The following is a 21,825-nucleotide window of genomic DNA, read 5'->3' as shown; positions in this document are numbered from 1 at the left end:
TTTTATTTATTTATTTGACAGAGAGAAAGAATCACAAGCAGGCAGGGAGGCAGGCACAGAGAGAGGGGGAAGCAGGCTCTCCGCTGAGCAGAGAGCCCGATGCGGGGCTCGATCGCAGGACCCTGAGCCAAAGGCAGTGGCTTAACCCACTGAGCCACCCAGGTGCCCCTGGATCCTAGATTTTAAAAAGCTATCAAAGAAGTCGTGGAGAAATCTGACTGGGACTGGAGGTATGACGTAAGACAGAAGGAGTGAGTTTTCCCAGATGTAATAGTGGTGCCGAGCACCTCCCACCCAACAATTTAGGAGATCTAGCTCCAGTGCCCAGGGCTGAAGTGTTGTGACTCTCTCTACAACTCCCCTTCAAACACCTCAGGAAACACCTGCGGGGTATGCACACATGGAATTAAGCAGATATGGCAAAAACAGTAACTGTTTTATCTAGGAGGCTGGTATATGGATGTCCATTATTCAGTTCTTCCAATTGCTCTGTATATTTTTCAATCTCATAATAAAAAGTTGGAAAACATATCTAACCATAAGGTAAGCCTCGGAACTGGAAAGAAAACAAAGGAGTACGTGCGGTAGAAGGTACTGCCTTACAATGGGGGCCAAAACTACATACCTCCAGTGGGGAATGACCCAAAAATGTCAGAATTGTCAAGAAGGGCTGAAATCCAGTTATTTCAACAGTGGGTTACATGATCAGAAATCTAGATATGTAAAAAACATTACCAGTTCGCTTAAAATAACCTAAGCAATACATACTCATAGAAAAGAAATCCCAGCAAAGTATAAAGAGGAAAAAATGAACACTTTTCACCTGCCTCCCATTTCCAGTGTTGAGAGTTGGCTGCATCTCCTTCCAGATCTTTTTTGTGAATAAACTCCATATGGTGAAAGAGACAATAGCAAAGGTTTACTGAGCGTTGACCAAGTGCTGGGCGCAACTCTCTGTGCTTTCTGCACATTATCTCAGCATCTCATCTAATTTTCACAGCAACCTTATGCAGCAGGTATAACTACTGTCCTCAGCTCAGAGAGAACAGAGAGGGTGGGAGGTGGGATTCCCACCAGCGTGGCCAGCACAGCCTCAGAGAAACCCAGAACAGATGGTGGGAGCACAGCAGCTGTGCGGTGGGCCTAAGGGAAGACTCTGCAGAAAGAGCACCCAGTGCCAAGGCTCCAAGAAGGCCCGGGCTTAGGTGTGTGAGAACAAGGTGGAAATGGAGGGAGGGGCCAAGAGCAGATCACATGGGGTTTATCAGACCCCGGAGGAGTCTGTGCAGAGGGAAGGGCCTCTCTGAGCCTGCATGATGGTGCCCATGCTGTAGTCCCAGTGTTGAGCAGGAAGAGTGAAGGTTCTGAGAAAGCAGTGTGTGACCACAGCTACTGAATGCTGGCTGACCTGGACCCAAATCCAGTCACACCTGTCAACTCTTAAACACAAGGGATAGCCCTCTTTACAAGCCAGAAATTTCTCAAAATGAGCAACACACAGACGCCCCCTACAGCCTTCTCACACACTTACAGGGTCCCCAGAGAGTCCTGTTCTCCATCAGAGGGACTCTGGGTAACAAACACACTCTTGGGTACCAAAATCAGGGAGGAACACTCTGTGATAAGCTGGTCTTCCAAACAATCCAGAATATTCTAGTAATAATGTTTTAGATTACAGAATTTAAAATAAATGTTAAAGAGTGATCCTAGGAGCACCTGGGTGGCTCATTTGGTTAAGCATCTGCCTTAGGGTCAGGTCATGATCTTAGGGTCCTGGGATTGGCCCCATATCAGGTGCCCTGCTCAGTGGAAAGCCTGCTTCTCCCTCTCCCTCTGTTCCGCCCTGTCCCTGCCTCGTGCTCATCCTCTCAAATAAATAAAAAATATTTTTTAAAAAAATGAAGGGTGATATTAGCTCCACAGATCCCTGTGAATGCCTAGGTGGACCGGAGTTTGGGGAGCTCTGTTTAGTAATACCCTATCTGTTCTGTAACAGCTAAGGAAGCTGGACTGCAAGCCTGGCACAGAACACAGTGAGTGAGCCCTGGCTGAAAAAAGTTCTATACCAAGTTCTCCTTACACTAGAGATCACTGATCACATTCTCTCCTTTCCACTTTTTACAGAGGGACACACTCATGGAAGCACGGGGACACTTGCCTAGCAGCCTCATCAGGCCTAGAGACCAGACCACGGCCAGATCACCTGAGTGGGAGAATCCAAAGCTGGAAGGCAGATGAGTGGGCCTCTGCTTTTTAGGGGAGCATTACAGCTACCCCCAATGCAACCCAGCTCCTAGAGCTCTGAAGAGTGTCTCATTATGTAGTGGCTTCAGCAAGGACTGAGCCCACAAGCACGTCGACACAATGACAGTCATGCCTTCAAAATACCAGCTGTAACAGAACCAGAGCAGAGGAGTCAGAAGTCACTCAGCAGAGATCAAAGACCCAGCCGAGGGGGGTTGTGCTGACAAAGCTAGTTGAATGGTATTTGATTTGGGACATATTTACTTTGAAAAATACCCAACACCGGCCCAGCACCAAAGTTCACATTGAAACCCCGCTGGTGACCTTGGCTCATTTCATCTCTGCAACACCACTTCTCAGAAGCACAGAGGTGAGTTTGGTTTTTAACATTTCTGTCAATTTTAAATTCTTATTTGCAGTGGTTAGAGATGGATAACATGCATTTCTCTATCAAACTACAAATTCAAAAGCTTTCTACACTGTTTTAAAAATGGAAAAATGGTTTTGTTTTTTAGTCTGCCTAATATAACATTCTGTCAGTAACATTACTGACACAACTGACAAAATTGGAATAGGAACTAGAATAGGAAAATATTGTACCTATGTTAAATTATCTTAAGTATGTAATGGTACTATGATGGTACATGAAATATCCCTGTCCTTAGACATTTTTCCCTGATATATTTGAATTAAAAGTTAGAGGGACACACCAAAAGTGACCTATTCTCAAAGGTTTCAGAAAAAAAAAAAAAAGAGTTTATGTGTGTGCCTGCTTGTGTACACACCCATACGCACAGATGTGTATATATGGAGAGAAAGCCATAAAGCAACTGTTCAAAATACAAAAGCTAGTGAATCTGGGAAAAGGGTGTACAGGGGCTGTTCTCTACGTCGGTCTTCCTTACTACCTTCCTTCCTTTCTTCCTTCCTTCCTTCCTTCCTTCTTTCCTTCCTTTCTTTCTTTCTAAGATTTTATTTATGTATTTGACAGAGAGAGACACAGAGAGAGCGGGAACATAAGCAGGGGGAATGGGAGAGGGAGAAGCAGGCTTCCTGCCAAGCAGGGAGACCAACATAGGGCTCAATCCTAGGACCCCGTGATCATGACCTGAGCCGAAGGCAGACACTTAATGACAGAGCCACTTAGGCAACACTTATGTCGGTTTTTCAAATTTTCTAATGTTGGCAGTTATTTCAAAATGAAAGTTTTTTAAAACTTCAAGCAGTCACTTCTCCCCCATCATATCTGCCTTCTTTGGGCCTGAAGACATAGCCAAGAGGGACTAAGATGTCCAGGTGTTATGCTTTGATGTGTGACCAAAAAGGCCAACCTTGCTCCATACTACTGGCATGAGAAAGCACCATATAAAGTTCCAAGAAGGCAAACTTTTGAATTATTTACCTTTAAAAAATATTGCTTCTCTTCAAAAGTAGTCACCAGGATTTAAACATAACCTAGTGGTAGTTTTAAAGTGTCTTATATATGGGCACTTGGGGGGCTCAGTGGGTTAAGCCTCTGCTTTTGGCTCAGGTTGTGATCTCAGAGTCCTGGAATCGAGGCCCGAATCAGGCTCTCTGCTCAGCAGGGAGCCTGCTTCCCCCTTTCTCTCTCTGCCTATTTGTGATCTCTTTCCCTCTGTCAAATAAATAAATAAAATCTTTTACAAAAATAAAAGTGCCTTATATAATTGTTATACTAAATGGCAAAATGATAGGAAGACTGGCCTTTTATTATTATTATTTTAAGATTTAATGTGACAGAGAGAGAGCACAAACTGGGGGAGAAGCAGAGGGAGAAGGAGAAGCAGACTCCCTACTGAACAGGGAGCCTGATGTGGGGCTCGATCCCAGGACCATCATGACCTGAGCCAAAGGCAGATGCTTAACTGAGCATTCCGGGCACCAAGACTGGCCTTTTAGAGCCTTAATTTCAATTCAGAGAAAATATAAGAATTTTTTTCTCCTTCCTCTGAAAAGGGAATACTGAACACTATTTTTGGCTTTTCATCATATAATGCATCTTATACAGAGTATAAGAAGCTTCCAAATACACTATATAAACACAGGATAAAAAACATGAATGTCTTCACCTCTGCCTCCTTATCTGGTCTCAGATTCCTTTTCCTGAACTTCTATTTATTCAAGTTGTTGTTTTTTTAACCTTGTTTTTGCCTGAGAAGGATCTGCAGCCCAGCAAGGAGACTTCAACCAAGTTGCTCGTTTTCTTCTTTTCTAACTTTTTACAGTGTATTGCTGTCAATATCCATGCCCAGTTCTATCTGGAAACTGGCCCAGTTCTACCTCCAGCCAGACACATCAGAAATGGTTTCTCATGCCTGGGCCAAGTGTACAGCACCGCAGCCTTGGCTGGATGCTGGAGGGAGGGTGTGGGGTGGGAAAAGACAACAGACATTTTCAAAGTCAGAAACTGAGGTGACTTGCTCCCTCCAAAGTGTGTGATTCAGAAGTCTTTCGGTGGTGATTAGAACAGCATTTGAGCTGATTATTTTCATGGTACTGTTGGGAAAGACCCAAGGAGGAAGATGGGGGTGATGTGGAGGTGGGTGAGCAGGGAAATCAGTTCTAGTGCTTGGAGGCAAAAAGGCAGAGGCTCCCCTGCCACAAACAGTCATACAGTGACATAAGGCTCAGGATGCTGGTATATAAAATGCTGGAAGGATGATGTTAAGTTACATAGATTAAATTCCTTGCACAGCACCTGCAACCAGCAGACCTCTATCAAGAGTCACTGCTGGGGGCGCCTGGGTAGCTCAGTGGGTTAAAGCCTCTGCCTTTGGCTCAGGTCATGATCTCAGGGTCCTGGGATCAAGGCCCGCATTGGGCTCTCTGCTCAGCGGGGAGCCTGCTTCCCCCTCTCTCTGTGCTGGCCTCTCTGCCTCCTTGTGATCTCTCTCTCTGTCAAATAAATAAATAAAATATAAAAAAAAAAAAAGAGTCACTGCTGTCATCAACATCAACAAAACTGAGAGCATCACAAGTTGGGTATCCACATACCTAGGCCCAAATTCAGACTAACAAGTCCAAATGTTTACTGAACAGATACCAGTAATTCTTATCTGGCCTGGACTGGAACCAAATACTCTGGTCCTCCAATATCTAGTTAATGGGAGATGGTTCCACGCACACAACAAACTTGACAAGATACAGTTCTGCTTCCCAGGTTGTTCAGAAGTGACACTGGGATCATGTACGATGGTGTAACATTATAAATGCCTACCACTGCTGACCTGGTGAAACACAGAAACATCAAATAATAGCTCATCTACCCAGGATGCAATTTATAGGCAGGAAGTAAGCAAAAGAGAGAAAAAGCCACTTGGCAGGTAAAACTGATCTGATAAGTCATGACAGGTCCTTCCTTGGAATAAGGCAGGGGATGGGTAAAGACAGGTTTACCACAGTATATGTAGTAAAACCTTATTTATTTGACTTTATTTATTTGAAAGAGAGAGCACGAGCGGTGGGAGCGGCAGAAGGAGAAGTAGACTCCCCTGCTGAGCCGGGAGCAGGACATAGGGCACGATCCTGGGACTTCGGGATCATAATCTAAGCCGAAGGCAGACGCTTAACTGACTGAGCCACCAGGCAGCCCAGAACTCATCTTATTTAAATAAACGGACTTCCCCTCAGGCCTTCAAGCGAGAGCTTTCCAACATCATTCTCACACAGACCTTATAGAGCTGGTAAGATTACTCCCAACCCCATGCTCAAAGCAGTTAAGGAAAAAGGATTTAGTAGGTCCTCTTGACAGCATCAGGAATCAAAGAACAGATGGAGAGAAGATAGGACACCTGTGGTAAGCCAGACAGCCTCACAGCCTCTGGGGCTCCAGGGAAAAAAGACAGGCTGCCAGCCACCTTTCACTGGGCACCCAGAGGATCTCTGCATTATGACAAATTCCAAATGTTATGCAAATTGCACAACTGCAAATAATGACACAAATTTCACATATCTTTAGAATACCTGTTTGCAGAAAGGCTGGCCCGTATGCCTTTTTCACTCTCTCCACTCAGGCCCCACCTCCCAGTGAAGCTTGGTGAGGCTCTCCTGGCAGCCCGCTCCTACCACAGGAGGCAGGGCCACACCCCAGCTCTGCACCCCTGCTTTGGTAGTGTCCTTATGAGAGCCCCCCTGCTTTACTGCACGTCTGTTCCCTGTCTAGCTGGAAGAGCCCCTTGGTGGGGGTGCCTCCAGTGCCTAATAAGTCGTTTGGAAAACAGGAGACAAAGTTTGGTGAGTGAATGAAAAAGAAACTCCCTGGGAACACTGAGTCCGCAGGAATCTATATGGTCGCAGTGTTGTAAATCTTTGCAGAAGGGATTCTCAAGTTGGGAACCACAGATCCTTCAGGTAGGTTTATGAAGCCACAAAAATGTTAGGTATCTGTTTATCTTCACCAGCTTCTCTTAAGATGTGTGATAGTAAAATGGTTAAGGACTGACACTCCCAGGGCATCTTCTGGGGTCAAAGCTATGGGCTTGCCCTCTGAGCTGGTCTGCAAGGCCACCTTTGACCCTGTCACTGGTTTTCTCTCCTAGCTTTAGCTCTGCCAAAATGAAACACCTTTTCCAACCCCTCATCGTTTCTCTCATCCTAATGTCCATGTGTGGGAGCAACAGCCTGACCAGTCAGCTTGAGAAAGGAGGGGAAGATTCTCCATCTGCAGACCCCCAATGGGGGCAGTTAAGTAGCAAAAACCTGAGCATGCCCCTTCTCCCTGCTGACTTCCACAAGGAAAACACGGTCACCAACGACTGGATCACAGAGGGGGAGGAGGATGAGGACTATCTGGACCTAGAGAAGATATTCAGCGAAGATGATGACTATATTGACATCATTGATGCGGTTTTGCCAACCGATTCAGAGGCTGGTGCTGGGAACATCCTCCAGCTCTTCCAAGGCAAGAGCCGGATCCAGCGTCTCAACATCCTCAATGCCAAGTTCGCTTTCAACCTTTACCGCGCACTGAAGGAGCAGGCCCGTTCTTCTGACAACATCTTCATAGCCCCAGTGGGCATTTCCACGGCCATGGGTATGATTTCCTTTGGCCTGCGGGGGGAGACCTATGAACAAGTGCACTCGATTTTGCATTTCAAAGACTTTGTCAATGCCAGCAGCAAGTATGAGATCATGACCATTCACAATCTCTTCCGTAAGCTGACTCATCGCCTCTTCAGAAGGAATTTTGGGTACACACTGCGGTCGGTCAATGATCTTTATGTCCAGAAGCAATTTCCAATCCTGGATGACTTCAAAAGAAAAGTAAGAGAGTACTACTTTGCAGAGGCCCAGGCGGCTGATTTCTCAGACCCTGCCTTCATATCGAAAACCAATAACCACATTCTGAAGATCACCAAGGGGCTCATAAAAGACGCACTGGAGAGTATAGACCCAGGTACTCAGATGATGATTCTAAACTGCATCTACTTTAAAGGTAAGAAATAGCTTTAAGTTTCTCAAAACAAACTCGTGACATATTCTTTTAATGTGCAGCTGGACTGAGCATCAAGAACTGTATTCTCTAGCTCGATTTATCCAGGAAACCAAGTCACAAGGTCAGCTCACAGGGAAGAGTAGGATGAGGCGACGGCAGCAGCTGACACTGAGCCCTAACTCTGTGCTCTATGCGCACAGAAACTTCAGCACAACCTTGTTATTAGCATCTCATTTTACAGACAGAGCCGCCAAGGCACAGAGAAGTAAAATGATGCTCCCAGGGCACATTGTGTATATATGGTGAACAGCCAGTAAGGGGCAGAGCCAAGGTTGCAGGCCATCTCTAGCACTTTGTTAAATTGGAAGGAAAAAAATGAAAGACCTTTTAAGCATTTGGCCATCTTGGATTTGGGTTTTTTCCCATCTCCTTTCCCAGTTATCAGTAAGCAGGAATATGGACAAGAGGCTGAAGGCAGGTGTCTGAAAACTGTTCAGCTTGACTAACATTAATACCTGCAACTCCTTTTAGGACCCTTGCGCACTAATGGGAAGGAGAGGTGGGGAAATAAATTATTATCTCCAGACCAACTATTCTGGGCCAGACAAACAAGGAGGACATTCCCTACCCCCAAGCCACTACACAGACATAGGACCCCTGGGATCCTGGAAGTAAATGGGCAATGGACTTGTAAAATCCAGACCTCATTCACAGCGCCCTCACTGGGACTTGAACTGGAAGAAACTTCTACCTTATTCTACAAGCCTAGAGAGTCAAAGGGCAGACACTAGAAACGCGTCCACATCTCAATGACTCATGGTGACATACAACCACTCTCCTCTCTGCCACCGAAACCTGGTGGGCACCAGCTAGAATCAGTCCCTGAGGCCTGGGAGGCTATGCTTCCTCGCTAGTTAGCTCTAGCACTGGTTACGGCAGCCCAGGGAGGCGAAGGACACGCACCCTCTCTTGGCTGCCACTCTGGGGTGGTGGGGCTGCCAAGGGAGGGCTGAGGCCTTTCAGCAGCTGAGCCAAGCAGGCATTCTGCCAGATGGGCAAAGTAAGGCTGAAGCAGCCAAGACCAAAGGAGGGGCATGGAGGCTGAGCCAGACCCCTGGGCTTCTCTCTCAGATGCTAGGCACACTGCTGGCCTTGTAGTGGGTGTTCAAAGGCTGAAGCTCTAATAGGCTTGTGACAGACACACAGACACATGCCATATATGCATACATATGGTGAACACACATATGTGTTTTTTAAGAGAGACAGTGTGAATGTAGGCAGCAGGAAGGAGGAGAGGGAGAAAGAGAGAAAGAATCACAAGGAGGTTCTACACCCAGCACGGGGCCTGAAGTGGGGCTCAATCTCACCATGCTGAGATCATGATCTGAGCTGAAATCAAGAGCTGGGTGCCACCCCCCCACATATACTTTTTATTACTGATCTTAAGTACATGGAAGTGAGCAAACTGTTTAAGCCCCGGCCTCCCTACTTCTTATTCATGTGGCCTTGGGCATGTCATTCAATGTGTCTGGAACTCAGGTTCCTCACCTTTATCACAGAGATGATGATAACACCTGCTCTGACAGGGCTGTGTGCAGCACTGCAAGACAGAGTGATGCAGTGCTAGCCTGGTATGTGGCAAGAGCTCAATGAATTTGAAGGAGTAAAACTGCAGATGTCAACATCATATAATATATTAGGTAGGTATGATACTGCTAGTGACATTTATTCTGCTTCTGTGAGCAACTAACCTATGTTTAGGAACAGCTTTAGAACAGCCAGTATAAGTTACGTGGGCAGCACCTGATCCATTAGTCTGTGGTGGCGCCCCAGACATGAGTGCCTCTGCACTAGGCTGGCCGAGTGATCAGGAGCAGGCAGAGAAGCACAGCAACAAGCCATTCCCGCCAGCAAGGACTGCAGAATGACAACAATAGTCGGTTTATAACCTCTGGCACACTGTAACCAGTGCCACGCCAAGGGGTTAAAGTGGCAAACACGTGTGTGTTCTTTTCCCCTCGTGTTGGATGGTCACTTAATTTACCACTGGAATCAGAGGGATGAAATACCTATAGCACCCAATCTTTCACGGAGGCTTTTTTTTTTTTTTTTTAAATCACGGACGCTTATCAAAAGAAATGACGGTCTAGAAATATAATTTTAATCGCTAGTTCCTCAATGTGTTACTAATCTGATTTTTTAAAAATGTTTTATTTATTTATTTATTTATTTAAGATTTTATTTATTTATTTGACAGAGAGAGATCACAAGTAGGCAGAGAGGCAGGCAGAGAGAGGGGGAAGCAGGCTCCCTGCTGAGCAAAAATGTTTTATTTATTTATTTGACAGAGAGAGAGAGAGAGCACAAGTGAGCACAAGCAGGGGGAGCAGCAGGCAGAGGGAGGGGGAGCAGCAGGCAGAGGGAGGGGGAGAAGCAGGCTCCTCGCTGAGCAGCGCGCCTAACAACACAGGGCTCGATCCCAGGACCCTGGGATCATGACCTGAGTCGAAGGCAGACATTTAACCAACGAACCACTCAGGCACCCCACAAATTTGATTTTTAGTTCAAATATTATAACCGCCTTGTAAAGCACAATGAAAACAGAGGCTGGGTCTCAGGAGGAAGTCAGAAAGAAAACCAGGTGATGTGTGACTCTAGCAGAAGCACAGTGACGTCTGTGCTTGCCACAACCTGGTGGGGGAAGAACCCCCGGCACCTCGGCGGTAAAGGCCAGGGTTGGTGCAAACACCCTACAATGCACAGGGCAGCCTCCATGACTCAGATCTGCCCCATGTCAACAGTGCTGAGGCTGAGAAGCCGGGGAGGAGGCTTATCTCGTCCCAGTGGCTCTACCTACTAGCTAGAAACCCTGAACAAGTTATTTTGCTTCTTTGTGCCTCAGTTTCCTCCTCTGTAAAACAAGGCTTATAATAAAAAAACACGCATCTCATATGGTTGCTAGGAAGAGGAAATGAAGGATATGGGAAAGAAGCTTGGACAAATGCCTGGCACACTGCCAGTTCTCAGTTGTCAGTCAGCAGCCATTATCATAGTTACTAGCATCTTAGAGATGAAACAGACATGCACTTACTCCTGGACACACAGCATTATACCCAAATCTGACATGAAGATCTGATGGCATCATCAGTGTATCCTTCTAGTCCCGATGGAGTCAGAGTGGAAGGGAGGAAAGATGCTGAAACAGCAGCCGTGAGCAAAAAGCTGCTCATTTTACAGGTCAACAAGTAAAGGTCCAGGCACGTTCAGCATCTTGCTATAGTCAAACAACTAGTTAGTTCCCTCATCTAAACCAGAATTCATTCCAGTCTGTCTAACTTCTCTACCATTATCATACTTCCTACGAGTATCTCAGCATTCTGACCTTGGAATCATTTGGAATAGCAGTCCTCAAAGTGTAGTCTCCAGACCAGGAATTAGCAAGAATGTGCTAGAAATGCAAGTTCTTGGTTCAAATTAGACCTACAGAACCAGAGACTCGGGGGTGGGGGATGCAGTCAGAACAAGCCCTCCAGGTGTTTCTGATGCATGCTCACACGTGTGGACCATGGCTTTAAAAATAGTATTTTAATAAAAGCCCTGTTCTTGTTGACTTTACAGGATCCTGGGTGAATAAATTCCCTGTAGAAATGACACATAACCACAACTTCCGGCTGAATGAGCGAGAGGTGGTCAAAGTTTCCATGATGCAGACCAAGGGGAACTTCCTGGCAGCAAATGACCAGGAGCTGGACTGCGATGTCCTGCAGCTGGAATATGTCGGGGGCATCAGCATGCTCATCGTAGTCCCGCACAAGCTCTCTGGGATGAAGACCCTTGAGACCCAGCTGACGCCCCAGGTGGTGGAGAGATGGCAGAAAAGCATGACAAACAGGTACTTGAGGTTGAATGTTTGGTCTTTTGATCTTTGGGAAGCTGGGAGAGACCAGAAACACTGGGGATTTTGGTCATTTCAAGAAGGGAGACGTGTGCATAAAAACCCAAGAACTGCCATCTTGGGCCACTCTTGTTAATTCAGCCCAAATTTCTTGCTCAGTGAGAAGCAATCAGACAGCATCTGTGAGACACATCTGCCCCCCACCCCACCACATGACAGTTTCAGATGTGGGGGGCAGGTGACTTAGAGCCAGCTCAGAAACAATCCCGGCTCCGCCACCTACTTGCTCTAGAGCTTTGAGCCCTGGCTTCAACACTCATAGAAGCAGCACGATTCTATGACTTCCCAGGATTGCAGAGAGACCTAGAAAAAAGACTCTGAACACCCATCACAGTGCCTGGTGCCTGTGATAAGCTCTTCCTTCCCTGTGCAGGAAATGCTATAGGCCTCATAATCTATTCAGGACATGTCATTCATGATTTTCCTCTCTCATTACTCCAGAGTCAAAACTACAGGTTTTAAGTATTTACTATGATTATTAGCAGAACATGGCAGAAAAAATAGAGAAGTAACATTTCTGTTCTATTGGAAACTGGCTAGGCCCATATTAAGATGTGAATCTGGTTCAGGTCTCCTTTTGTGACAAGAATGCAGAGAAATGGAACAAACCCAGAAGAGGGCTCTTAGAGGAAGGTATTCGCCCAAGGAATCAATGAGTCATCAGGCCCTGTCAATTTTTCCTTAGAAATTTCCCCTCTGTACCCACCTCCTTCCTAACCTCACTGTCTGTGACCTCCACCCTGAGCCAGGAAGGCCTAACCAGCCTGCCCATTCCATTCCTCAAGCCCCATGGCACTGGCCTCCAGATAGCGTCCCCAAGACACCCACTGGCTCCAGCTCTTGTTCTCAGAAGCTCTCTATGGGCCACCTCCCCACAGGATACAGCCCAGCTTCTTGGCCAGGCCCACAGACACAGTCCCCCAAATGACCTGCTTTGTCCCTCCTCCTCTTTCCTCCCCCTGCCCAGTGCCCCTCTGCATGCCGCCGGACCACGGCTCAAGCTCCCTCCAGGCTTGGCTCACGCCATCTCTCAAGCTATGGGCAGCCTTCTAAGCCCCAGGAATACCCCCTCCTCCTCACCCCCTGCTGGATGGCTCCAGTAGTTAGATCTGTCCTGGTTGTTGAGACATTATCCTACCACCGTTACCATTTTGCTGCTTCACACACGTGAGTCCTGGCTTGTTGAAAGGAAAGCAAACTCTTCAGCTGTGTCTGATGTCTCTTTATCCCCTTTGTGTGCTGGACTTGGCCCCATGGGCAGTGTAGTTGCTGTTTACCCATAAAGACTGAACGTGTTGAGACAAGGACAGAGAACAAAAGTTTAGCACTTTCCGGCATGTGAAGGGTTCTTTTTTCTGTACACTGATCAGATATTCAACTGCTTACTTGACAAAATAAGAAATGCGTAAAATCAAGGACCCAAACAAGATAATTATTTCAGATATTTTTCAAACCACAAACCAGTATAGCTCACCTGGAAGGCGGGCCATGAACCCCACAGTATGGAGGAAATGACTACCTAGCACTAACCATGCCTCCATTTTAAGGAACCGGAATTATCATGGATGGTCTTTCCCCAAAACTCAACTGGCAGTACTAGGATATGAGTTTCAAGAAGTGCTGCATCCATTCTGTGGTAAAAGCAACCTGGGGTTGATGGGGGAAATGAGGTTGTGGACATTTGAGGGAAAAACAGGATTCTTTTGGAACTTGTGGTTCAATAAAACTGGGCCCCCTTTTCTTCTCTGCCCAGAACTCGAGAAGTGCTTCTGCCAAAATTCAAGCTGGAGAAGAACTACAACCTCGTGGAGGCTCTGAAGTCAATGGGGGTCACGGCACTGTTTGACAAAGACAGCAATATGACAAGAATCTCAGACCACAGGATCACCATTGATCTGGTACGCTCTCCCCTTGTCCACCCTCCACACCTCTCCCCAGCGTCTGCCCCCAGCAAAGCCTCCCTCCTGCCTCATCTGACTTCACACGTCAGCGGTGCTGAGTCTACCAGACACTGAGTGGGCAGGGTAATCTGTTTTAGGAAGCAGCGTGGGAGTGAGCCTCATTCCTGCTGACTGCAGAAAGAGAGGAGGCATGTGCCCCGGTCCGTGAAACAGGTACACCCAGCTGAATCATGAAAGACCCGTTAAAATATATGCAGAGAAGGTGCATGACCTGTATGCTGAACTTGAAATAACAACAGACAGTCCACAAAAAAACGAGAGTATTGGTCCAAAAAAACCCATGCAGATCCAGGCCCCACCCTCCTGGCAGTGCTCCTACAGTGTGCGAAGGAGACGGGGCCTGTAGGTGCCGTCTTGCTGGCAGACCACTCATACTATGACGACCACCAGGAGCGGCTGTGGTGCTGGAGTTTAGAGATATGCATTGTTTATATGACACAGCCTCTGAGCACAATTACTGCATCTGGCAGGAGGTGAGAGAGACCTTCAAGGGTCATTCTGGACAGCTATGGTTTGTGCCTTGTATGTGGCGTTTCCACCCTGAATGACAGGAGACTCCACTATATCGTCTATCCCTTTGTGTGCCCACTGACCAGATGTGACAACTTTCCTTTCCACTTTGAAATAGTTCAAGCACCAAGGAACCATCACGGTGAACGAGGAGGGCACCCAAGCTGCTGCCATGACCACGGTGGGGTTCATGCCGCTGACCACCCAAGTCCGTTTCACTGTCGACCGCCCCTTCCTCTTCCTCATCTATGAGCGCCGTACCAGCTGCCTGCTCTTCATGGGGAGAGTTGCCAACCCCACCAAGTCTTAAGGTAGAGGTATGGGCATTTCAAGTGTCTTGGGGGGCACCCGTAATCCCGGTTCCATTCTAACAATGAGAATGGAGATGTTTTGGCATCATGGCTTTCATGGTTTATGCTACCATTCTGAAATCGACGCCCATAGCAGAGAAGAAATTTACAAATGACTGAAAAGCTCATCAGAATCCGTTCAGCACGGTGAACAATGCCAGCAGTTCATAGAGGTTAACGTACCTGTGATAAGCCAGCTGTTACATAGGGTGTGTCAGCAACATACAGACCGGCTTCCTCCCGCCTCCTCAGTGCAAAGCTATAGAGGGCTTACCTGTGTACCTCCTTTCCCTGCTGTCCCCATTCTTGAACTTTTGGCTCTCTCACTCAAATTACCAGCGCTCATCTGGACACAGAATACAGAAATGAGCTGCAGGACTAATTTCTCACCTCTCCCAAGGATGGTGCCCAGGACAAAAGCAGCCTCATGACATTCACGGGGTGCCCTGGGTATTAGGGCTTAATTCTCTCAAGGCCTAACCTTGTGAACTGATGCTAAATGTCATCTATACTTCTGCTGTCACCTCACTGCTGCCCAGAGGACAGTGTGTACACATGGCCATGGCTTCTACCTTAAGAGATAAATAAATATTGCCACTTTTACTGGTGTCTGCTATAATTCTCTATTTTTTGAGGCTCAGGTAACTAAGAAAAGTCAAATTCAAAATAGCTGACATTCCCAGGAATGACAGAGGTCGACAAAAAACAATTTGAGTTCTTCACGGTGACTTAGGTGCTACACAACAAGCACATTCCTCGGGATCAGGACGTGGTGAATGTTGCTAAATCCTAGAGGCAACGATGCTATGGATGGGGCTTTGCAGAAATTCCTGAAATGCCAGTCTTCATGTGGGGCACATGATTTGGCTTTCATCCCTGGACACAGGAAGACCCTCAGACGAGCTCCCATAGTGGGTCTGGTCTGAGAAAGCAAGCGACATTCAGATGTCTTGATGTTTCGCTACTTGGGTAAAACGAGTGGAATTCAAAAAGGCTGCTCAGAATTCAAGGCTCCTGGTGCCTCTGCAGTGCTGGGGACTCTGGGCGGTAACACTGAGAGCATCTGTGTGTGTGCTGTGTGTGCAGCTAAGAGCTGCAAGAGAGGCTTTTTCTTCTTTGCAGCCGAGGTAGAGCAGGGTTTGAGCACAGGTTGGCTTGACTCCAGAGTCACCCATAGAGTCTTGTCACGGAGGGCTTTGACTCAGTGAGACCAATACTAGTCATGGTGGCAGAAAAAGGAGAGCACCTCACGCTCCCCACTGTAGGGGGCCACTGTGATGGGTTTGCCTGCAGGTTATCACTGAGTCTTTCCACCAACACTAAGAGGTTCGCACTGTTATCCCCTCTTTCTGGCAGAAGAAACAGCTGAGGTCTCAGAGGAGACATGATCCGCCCCAGGCCCTGCTGTTCATTGGTAACTCCTCTCCACCTGCTTCCTTTCCAACTTCCCGCACCTCCGCTTCCTGTATCTCCTGACCAGTGCAGGGTGGAGGCTACGTCTTTGCCTATCACACTTCCAGACCTCTAGGGGAGCCCTGAGTGGGCTGACACCCCACTTCTTGAATTCCTTCTCCAGTGCACTTCCACACTATCCTTTCCTGGTGCTTGTTCCTGCTTTTCTTGTCCTGCTGCTGGTTTCTCGTGTTCCTCCTATTCCTAAATGTGGCTCTCTCAAAAACCCCGCCTATGGCCCTTTGCCATGTCTGTCCCCTACCCAAAAGGTAACCATCTCCCTTCCAATGTGCCTCGCCCCACCTCTGCTGGAGCCAGCCCAGGCTCCTCTGTGATCTGGCCCAGGCCAAGGCCCTCCAGCCTCCACGCTTTTCGTTCACCTACATCCACTCAGAATGCACCCAGACCCTCTCTTTCAGGAACTAGCTGATCCAGGTTTAGAGGCATTAGAGTATTAATTCAGAACACAGACCCTGAGCCAGGCTGCCTGGGTCCCAACCCTGGCTCTGACATTTAGTAGCTGTGGGACTCTGAGGCAAGTTCTATACCTCAGTTTCTCCACCTGTAAAATAGGGATAATAACAGGGGTGCCTGGGTGGCTCAGTGGGTTAAAGCCTCTGCCTTTGGCTCAGGTCATGATCCCAGGGTCCTGGGATCGAGGCCCACATCAGGCTCTCTGCTCAGCAGAGAGCCTACTTTCCTTCCTCTCTGCCTGCCTCTCTGCCTACTTGTGATCTCTGTCAAATAAATAAATAAAATCTTAAAAGTCTAAAGAAAAATAGGGATAATAACAGCACCTACTTTGCAGAGCTGTTGTAAGGATTAGGTGAGTTAATGACTGGAAGGGATTTACATCAGTGCTTGGTGCTTAGCATAAGCTAGATAAGGGCTTCTGTTACTATCTTTTTTTTTTTTTAAGGTTTTATTTATTTGTCAGAGAGAGAGCAAGAGTGAGAGAATGAGTGAGCACAAGCAGGGGGAGCAGCAGGCAGAGGGAGAAGCAGGGTCCCCGCTGAGCAGGGAGCCCAATGTAGGACTTGATCCCAGGACTCTGGGATCATGACGTGAGCTGAAGGCAGCCGTTTAACTAAGCCACCCAGGCGTCCCTTGTTACTATCTTTGAGAGAGTATCTAGCCCAGGGGTTCTTGACTGGGGGGCCCTGGGCGGGTTTCTCCCATTCAACTTCCGGAGAATAATTTCAAAACCTTGTTAAGAGATGCATTTCTATGGAAGGAGAGGACAAGGGTTTCAAAGGAGTCCATGACCTAAACCCTGTTAGTCCACAAACCTAACTTTATAGGCACTGAGAGAATAAGTAACTTGTCCAAGGCCACAAAAATTACCAGCGGCACAGGTAAACGAGCTCTAAGTGAAGTGCACAAGTGTTTTCTGAGCAGGAGGCGCAGCTTGGCAAATCACTAGTTTACAACAGGAGAACACACAGGACTCTTAAGCATTAGACACCCTTTCTGGTGCTTGATTAACTAAACGGCTAGACATTAAGAAAAGCGATTTAATCAGTGTTACTTCTGAAGAGACACTATTCTACAAAGTTGCAGGTCAAAGATCACCAAACCTACTGAAGGAGCCTTAGAAATCATATGACTCAGTCTCCTGTGATGCCCTCCAGGCTCCTAAAGTCACTGAGAAGTCCTGATAAGCTGCATATGGACAGACACCCAGGCTTCCTGCCTCAAACGCACTGGCACTTCCACTGAACAAAATACCGGGAGACAATCATCAAAAGATCCAAAACGGAGTATCTTCTTCCAAAAGAAAGGAAAGAAAGAAAACATTTAAAAAAAAAAAAGTTAGAAACTAGTTTCTCCTAGAGGGTCCAAGGGGCAAACCAGAAGGCAAATGTAAGATCCCATGATTCTCTGTGCTCTTTGTTGAGCAATAGAATCAAATATTTGTTTCCTCCCCCATAATATAACCATTAACTTTTGTTAAGACTACAATACTTATTCTATTCATGTAAAAGGTCACTGCAGTGGAGTAAACAAAGTATTTTAAGTCAGTGTGTGCTTGCCTATCGTTGCTAACAGTCATGCTGACACTGACCCAGCTGGGCACTTCAGAGCCTCATCTTCATCTTTTCAAGAAGCTTTATGGGCAGAGCAGGCACAGAGAGGTTGTGACGCTCACCCAGGATCCCACGCACAGGACCAGGAGTCCAACCCTGGCCTCCGTGACCTGAACACCTATGTGTTCCCAGCCAACCTCATCGGTCACTACTCCCAGAAAGTGCAAAGTGCCCCCTGCAATTTCTTCTATGTAGTTACTAAACTCTAAATGACAACAGCTACACATGCTTGAAAGCTCACAGGCACACGGGTCAGAGAACTCTGGTGTTCGAACTCACCAGAATTCAGGGATTCAAGTGTCACCCCAGACAAACCCCCAGGCTGCCAAAATCTGCTCTCTCTTGGAGCCTGCTGCTGGCCCCTCTCCCCTCAGACGGTCTGAGAGAGTGCCATGGACTTTATGCCCCTCACTTTTCCCTCCAGGCCAAACAAAGAATCCATGTATCATGGTACTTCTAAAACACAACTGTACACTAACCAATACTAAGTATAAAGTGAAAAAGTTTATGTTTTAAAAAAAACCAACGGACGCAGTGATGAAAAATACCGCAGCAGAGAGTCCTGGCCGTTCTCAAATCCTCAGAGCCTATGGGAGGCACCTGATGGCAGGTGTGAAGGTGGTTAAGGTCCCCAGGGGAGAGGGAAGAGTCACCAGTACAGGAAGGCAGTGAGGGCATGGGCAGACTGGAAGCCTGCCCCCCACCCCCTCCAGCACATTCAGGCAAAGGAGACTATCCTGACACAGATGCAGCAGGGGAACAAGCAACTTGGCTTCTGCTCCAGAATCAGTCACTTACAGGGCAGGGGATCAGGAAAGAAAAGGACAAGCTGAAGGAAGGTGAATGGAGGCAGAATGCGCCACAAAGTACAACCTGTGACATCTTAAAGGCAAATGATAATAAACCAGTCAGCTCCCATTTTCACCCACCTTGGCCAGCTAAAATCAGACCCTAAAGTGCACCGATTCCAAATGATCGGAATACCCAGACTGCAGTAAGAACAGAAACTGAGATCAGGAGAGGTGCCTCTCTGTCCACCTGCCTGACCTCTACAGCCCTGGGTCACCCTGACAGCTCAGAGGTCAACCCCTCTGGTGTTCCATGTGAAGGGACACATGTGTGAGTGCTCAAGACTCGAACTACGGGGGTTGGGGAAAGGTGAGAAGGAATTGGAAGGCAGAAGGAACGCTTAACCAGAGAGTAGGTTTAGTGGAAGTTAGAGAATCACAGATGAAAACAAATATTAGAACCTGGGGCCGTGGCTTAGGAATGGCAGCTGGGAACAACTGAGAAAAGGGAAAACAACTTCTACAAAGGTCATTTGGGAAGAAAAGGCTGCAGGTTGAGACAAGGCAAGATGAAGAATGTTGTGGCACAGGACAGGGCCTAGACTGTGAGCTGCCACCATGGTGGTGGGTGGGGCTGTGCTCCAAAGTATAACCAGCCCCTTGTGTCCCCTGTGGGACTAGGATGGGGATAGAAGCAGAGCCTGCCCACCATTAGTCAGAGGCACCGGAGCAGCGCATAAGACACAGGACGAACCTTGGAGCCACACCTCAGCTCTGGGAGCCACACAAGAGAGAACCAAAGTGGGTTTCCTAGTCAACTGGTGAGGAGGTTCAGGCAGAGCACGGAGAATGGGAGTGGGGGTGTGACCACAGCAGGCACATACCAGTGAGATGGTCACAGAACAGCTGGTGGCAGCAGAGACACAGCCACATGTACAGAATCACTGGGCCTCCAAAGAGCATTTTGCTAAGAAATTTGCTGTGTACCACCAGGCAACACTAAAATATAAGCACAGTATCTGAAGTTTAAAACTACTCAATTAATTAATACTCACCACAGCAATTACAGGAATGAGTACACCCAAGTTCCCTGCGCTGCTAGAAGCCTAGAAAGTAAAAGAATTGAGTCATTGAAAGCATGAGTTCCTTTCATTAAAAAAAGACATAATGTTAATTTCAGAGAAATAATGAGATATATAGATAGCAATATATAAACACGCTCACTCAATATCATTTTTTTTTTTAAAGTACGCTCCACACGGGGTGCCTGGGTGGCTCAGTGGGTTAAAGCCTCTGCCTTCGGCTTGGGTCATGATCCCAGGGTCCTGGAATCAAGCCCCGCATCAGGCTCTCTGCTCAGCAGCTTCCTCCTCTCTCTCTGCCTGCCTCTCTGCCTGCTTGTGATCTCTATCTGTCAAATAAATAAATAAATAAATCTTTAAAAAAAAAAAAAAAAAAAGTAGGCTCCACACCCAGTGTGGATCCCAATGCAAGGCTTGAACTCATGACCCTGAGATTAAGACTTGAGCTGAGATCAAGAGTCAGATGCCTAACTGACTAAGCCACCCAGGTGCCCCAACATCATTTTAATACCAAAAAAATGGAAACATGCCAAACAGTAGAATGATTATATAAGTTATGGTACCCATGTAAAATTAAATACCACACAGGTATTAAAAAGGCAACTTTCTGGGTGCCTGGGTGGCTCAGTCATTAAGCGTCTGCCTTCGGCTCAGGTCGTAATCCCAGGGTCCTGGGATAGAGTCCTGCATCAGGCTGTCTGCTAAGTGGGAAACCTGCTTCTCTCTCTCCCACTACCCCTGCTTGTGTTCCCTCTCTTGCTGTGTCTCTCTCTGTCAAATAAATAAAATCTTTCAGGAAAAAAAAAAAAGACACCTTTCTGAAAAATATCTAGTCACTTTGGAAAGTGCCCACAGCAAATTTTAAATGGAAAAAAAAAAATCAGGATTTCAGAGTATTCAATGATATAATCCTGACTATTTAAAATAAATATATTTCCATAAAAAAATCTAGGAGGAAGTCTATCAAAATGTCAATGATGAGAGATGCCTGGGTGGCTCAGTCAGTTAGCATCTGCCTTCAGCTCAGATCTCAGGGTCCTGTGATTGAGCCCTGCTTTGGGCTCCCTGCTCAGGAGGAAGCCTGCATCTCCCTCTCCCTCTGCCTCCTCCCACCCTACCCCACACTTGTGCTCTCCGTCTCCTTCTCTCTCTCTCAAATAAATAAATAAAATCTTTTTAAAAAATGTCAGTAATGAGTACATCTGAGTAGAGGAATTATGGGTGCTTTTTACTTTATCAGTTAACGTTTCTGCATCTTTTCTATAACAAACATATATTCTTTTCAAGTTATGGAAAATTTGGGGATTACATAAGAAATAACTATTAAAAGGTAGATTCCCTGGTTGGACACACAAATAAGTCTATAAACTATAGTGCACACTGATAAGCCTCAGTTCTAGAAGCACTCACTTCAGCACATTCAGTTGATTTTTTCTATTAATAGCAGCAGCCAAGTGCATTGAGCACCAACTGCATGCCAGGCAATTCCAAGCATTTCATATGTAATAACTAAATCTCTGGGGGAGAAAACGGGGTGTGAGTAGCTTGCCAAAACCCTACAGCCGCTGAGCCATGGGGACAGAATCTCAAGCCCTGCCTCCTCCTCTCTGGAAACTAACGGCTTCCCAGATATGCGATGACTGGGAAGAATTGTTGTTTCTTTTTCTCTCTCTCTTTTTTAAGATTTTATTTATTTGTCAGAGAAAGACCACGCACAAGCAGGGGAAACAGCAGGCAGAGAAGCGGGCTCCCCACTGAGTAAGGAGCCTGATGCAGAATTCGATCCCAGGACCTTGGGATCATGACCAGAGCTGAAGGCAGCTGCTTAACCGACTGAGTCAACCAGGCATTCCAAGAATTGCCAATTCTTTTTTTTTTTTTAAGAGAATTTTTTTTTTATGTTTTTATTTTATTTTTTTAAGATTTTATTTATTTATTTGA

General features: G+C 46.7%; 2 protein-coding genes across 2 annotated transcripts in view; one reads left to right on the top strand and one right to left on the bottom strand.

The window, feature by feature from the left end:
* The window catches only part of PI4KA (phosphatidylinositol 4-kinase alpha), a 116,966-nt gene that overhangs the window by 45,513 nt on the left and 49,628 nt on the right, over window positions 1-21,825 (bottom strand). The window contains exon 19 of the mRNA XM_032875965.1: window positions 19,858-19,908. Coding sequence (XP_032731856.1) covers window positions 19,858-19,908 — 51 coding nt within the window. The remainder of the gene's footprint in view (window positions 1-19,857; window positions 19,909-21,825) is intronic.
* SERPIND1 (serpin family D member 1) lies at window positions 2,527-15,078 on the top strand. The gene is made up of 5 exons (XM_032875966.1): window positions 2,527-2,614; window positions 6,804-7,699; window positions 11,318-11,591; window positions 13,408-13,552; window positions 14,244-15,078. Exons 2-5 carry the CDS (start codon window positions 6,820-6,822, stop codon window positions 14,433-14,435), a joined length of 1,491 nt encoding a protein of 496 aa, XP_032731857.1. The 5' UTR covers window positions 2,527-2,614; window positions 6,804-6,819; the 3' UTR covers window positions 14,436-15,078.

Source organism: Lontra canadensis, unplaced genomic scaffold, assembly GCF_010015895.1.
Source record: "Lontra canadensis isolate GAN:19392208 unplaced genomic scaffold, GSC_riverotter_1.0 scaffold57, whole genome shotgun sequence".
NCBI classification, from domain to species: domain Eukaryota; kingdom Metazoa; phylum Chordata; class Mammalia; order Carnivora; family Mustelidae; genus Lontra; species Lontra canadensis.
This window is presented reverse-complemented; position numbering and strand designations above follow the sequence as displayed.

Bases quoted from the DNA above. Each gene is read 5' to 3' on its own strand.
- SERPIND1 (XM_032875966.1), top strand. From the start codon at position 6,820: ATGAAACACCTTTTCCAACCCCTCATCGTTTCTCTCATCCTAATGTCC. The intron at 7,700-11,317 runs GTAAGAAATAGC...TTGACTTTACAG, and splicing joins AAACTGCATCTACTTTAAAG to GATCCTGGGTGAATAAATTC. The intron at 11,592-13,407 runs GTACTTGAGGTT...TTCTCTGCCCAG, and splicing joins CAGAAAAGCATGACAAACAG to AACTCGAGAAGTGCTTCTGC.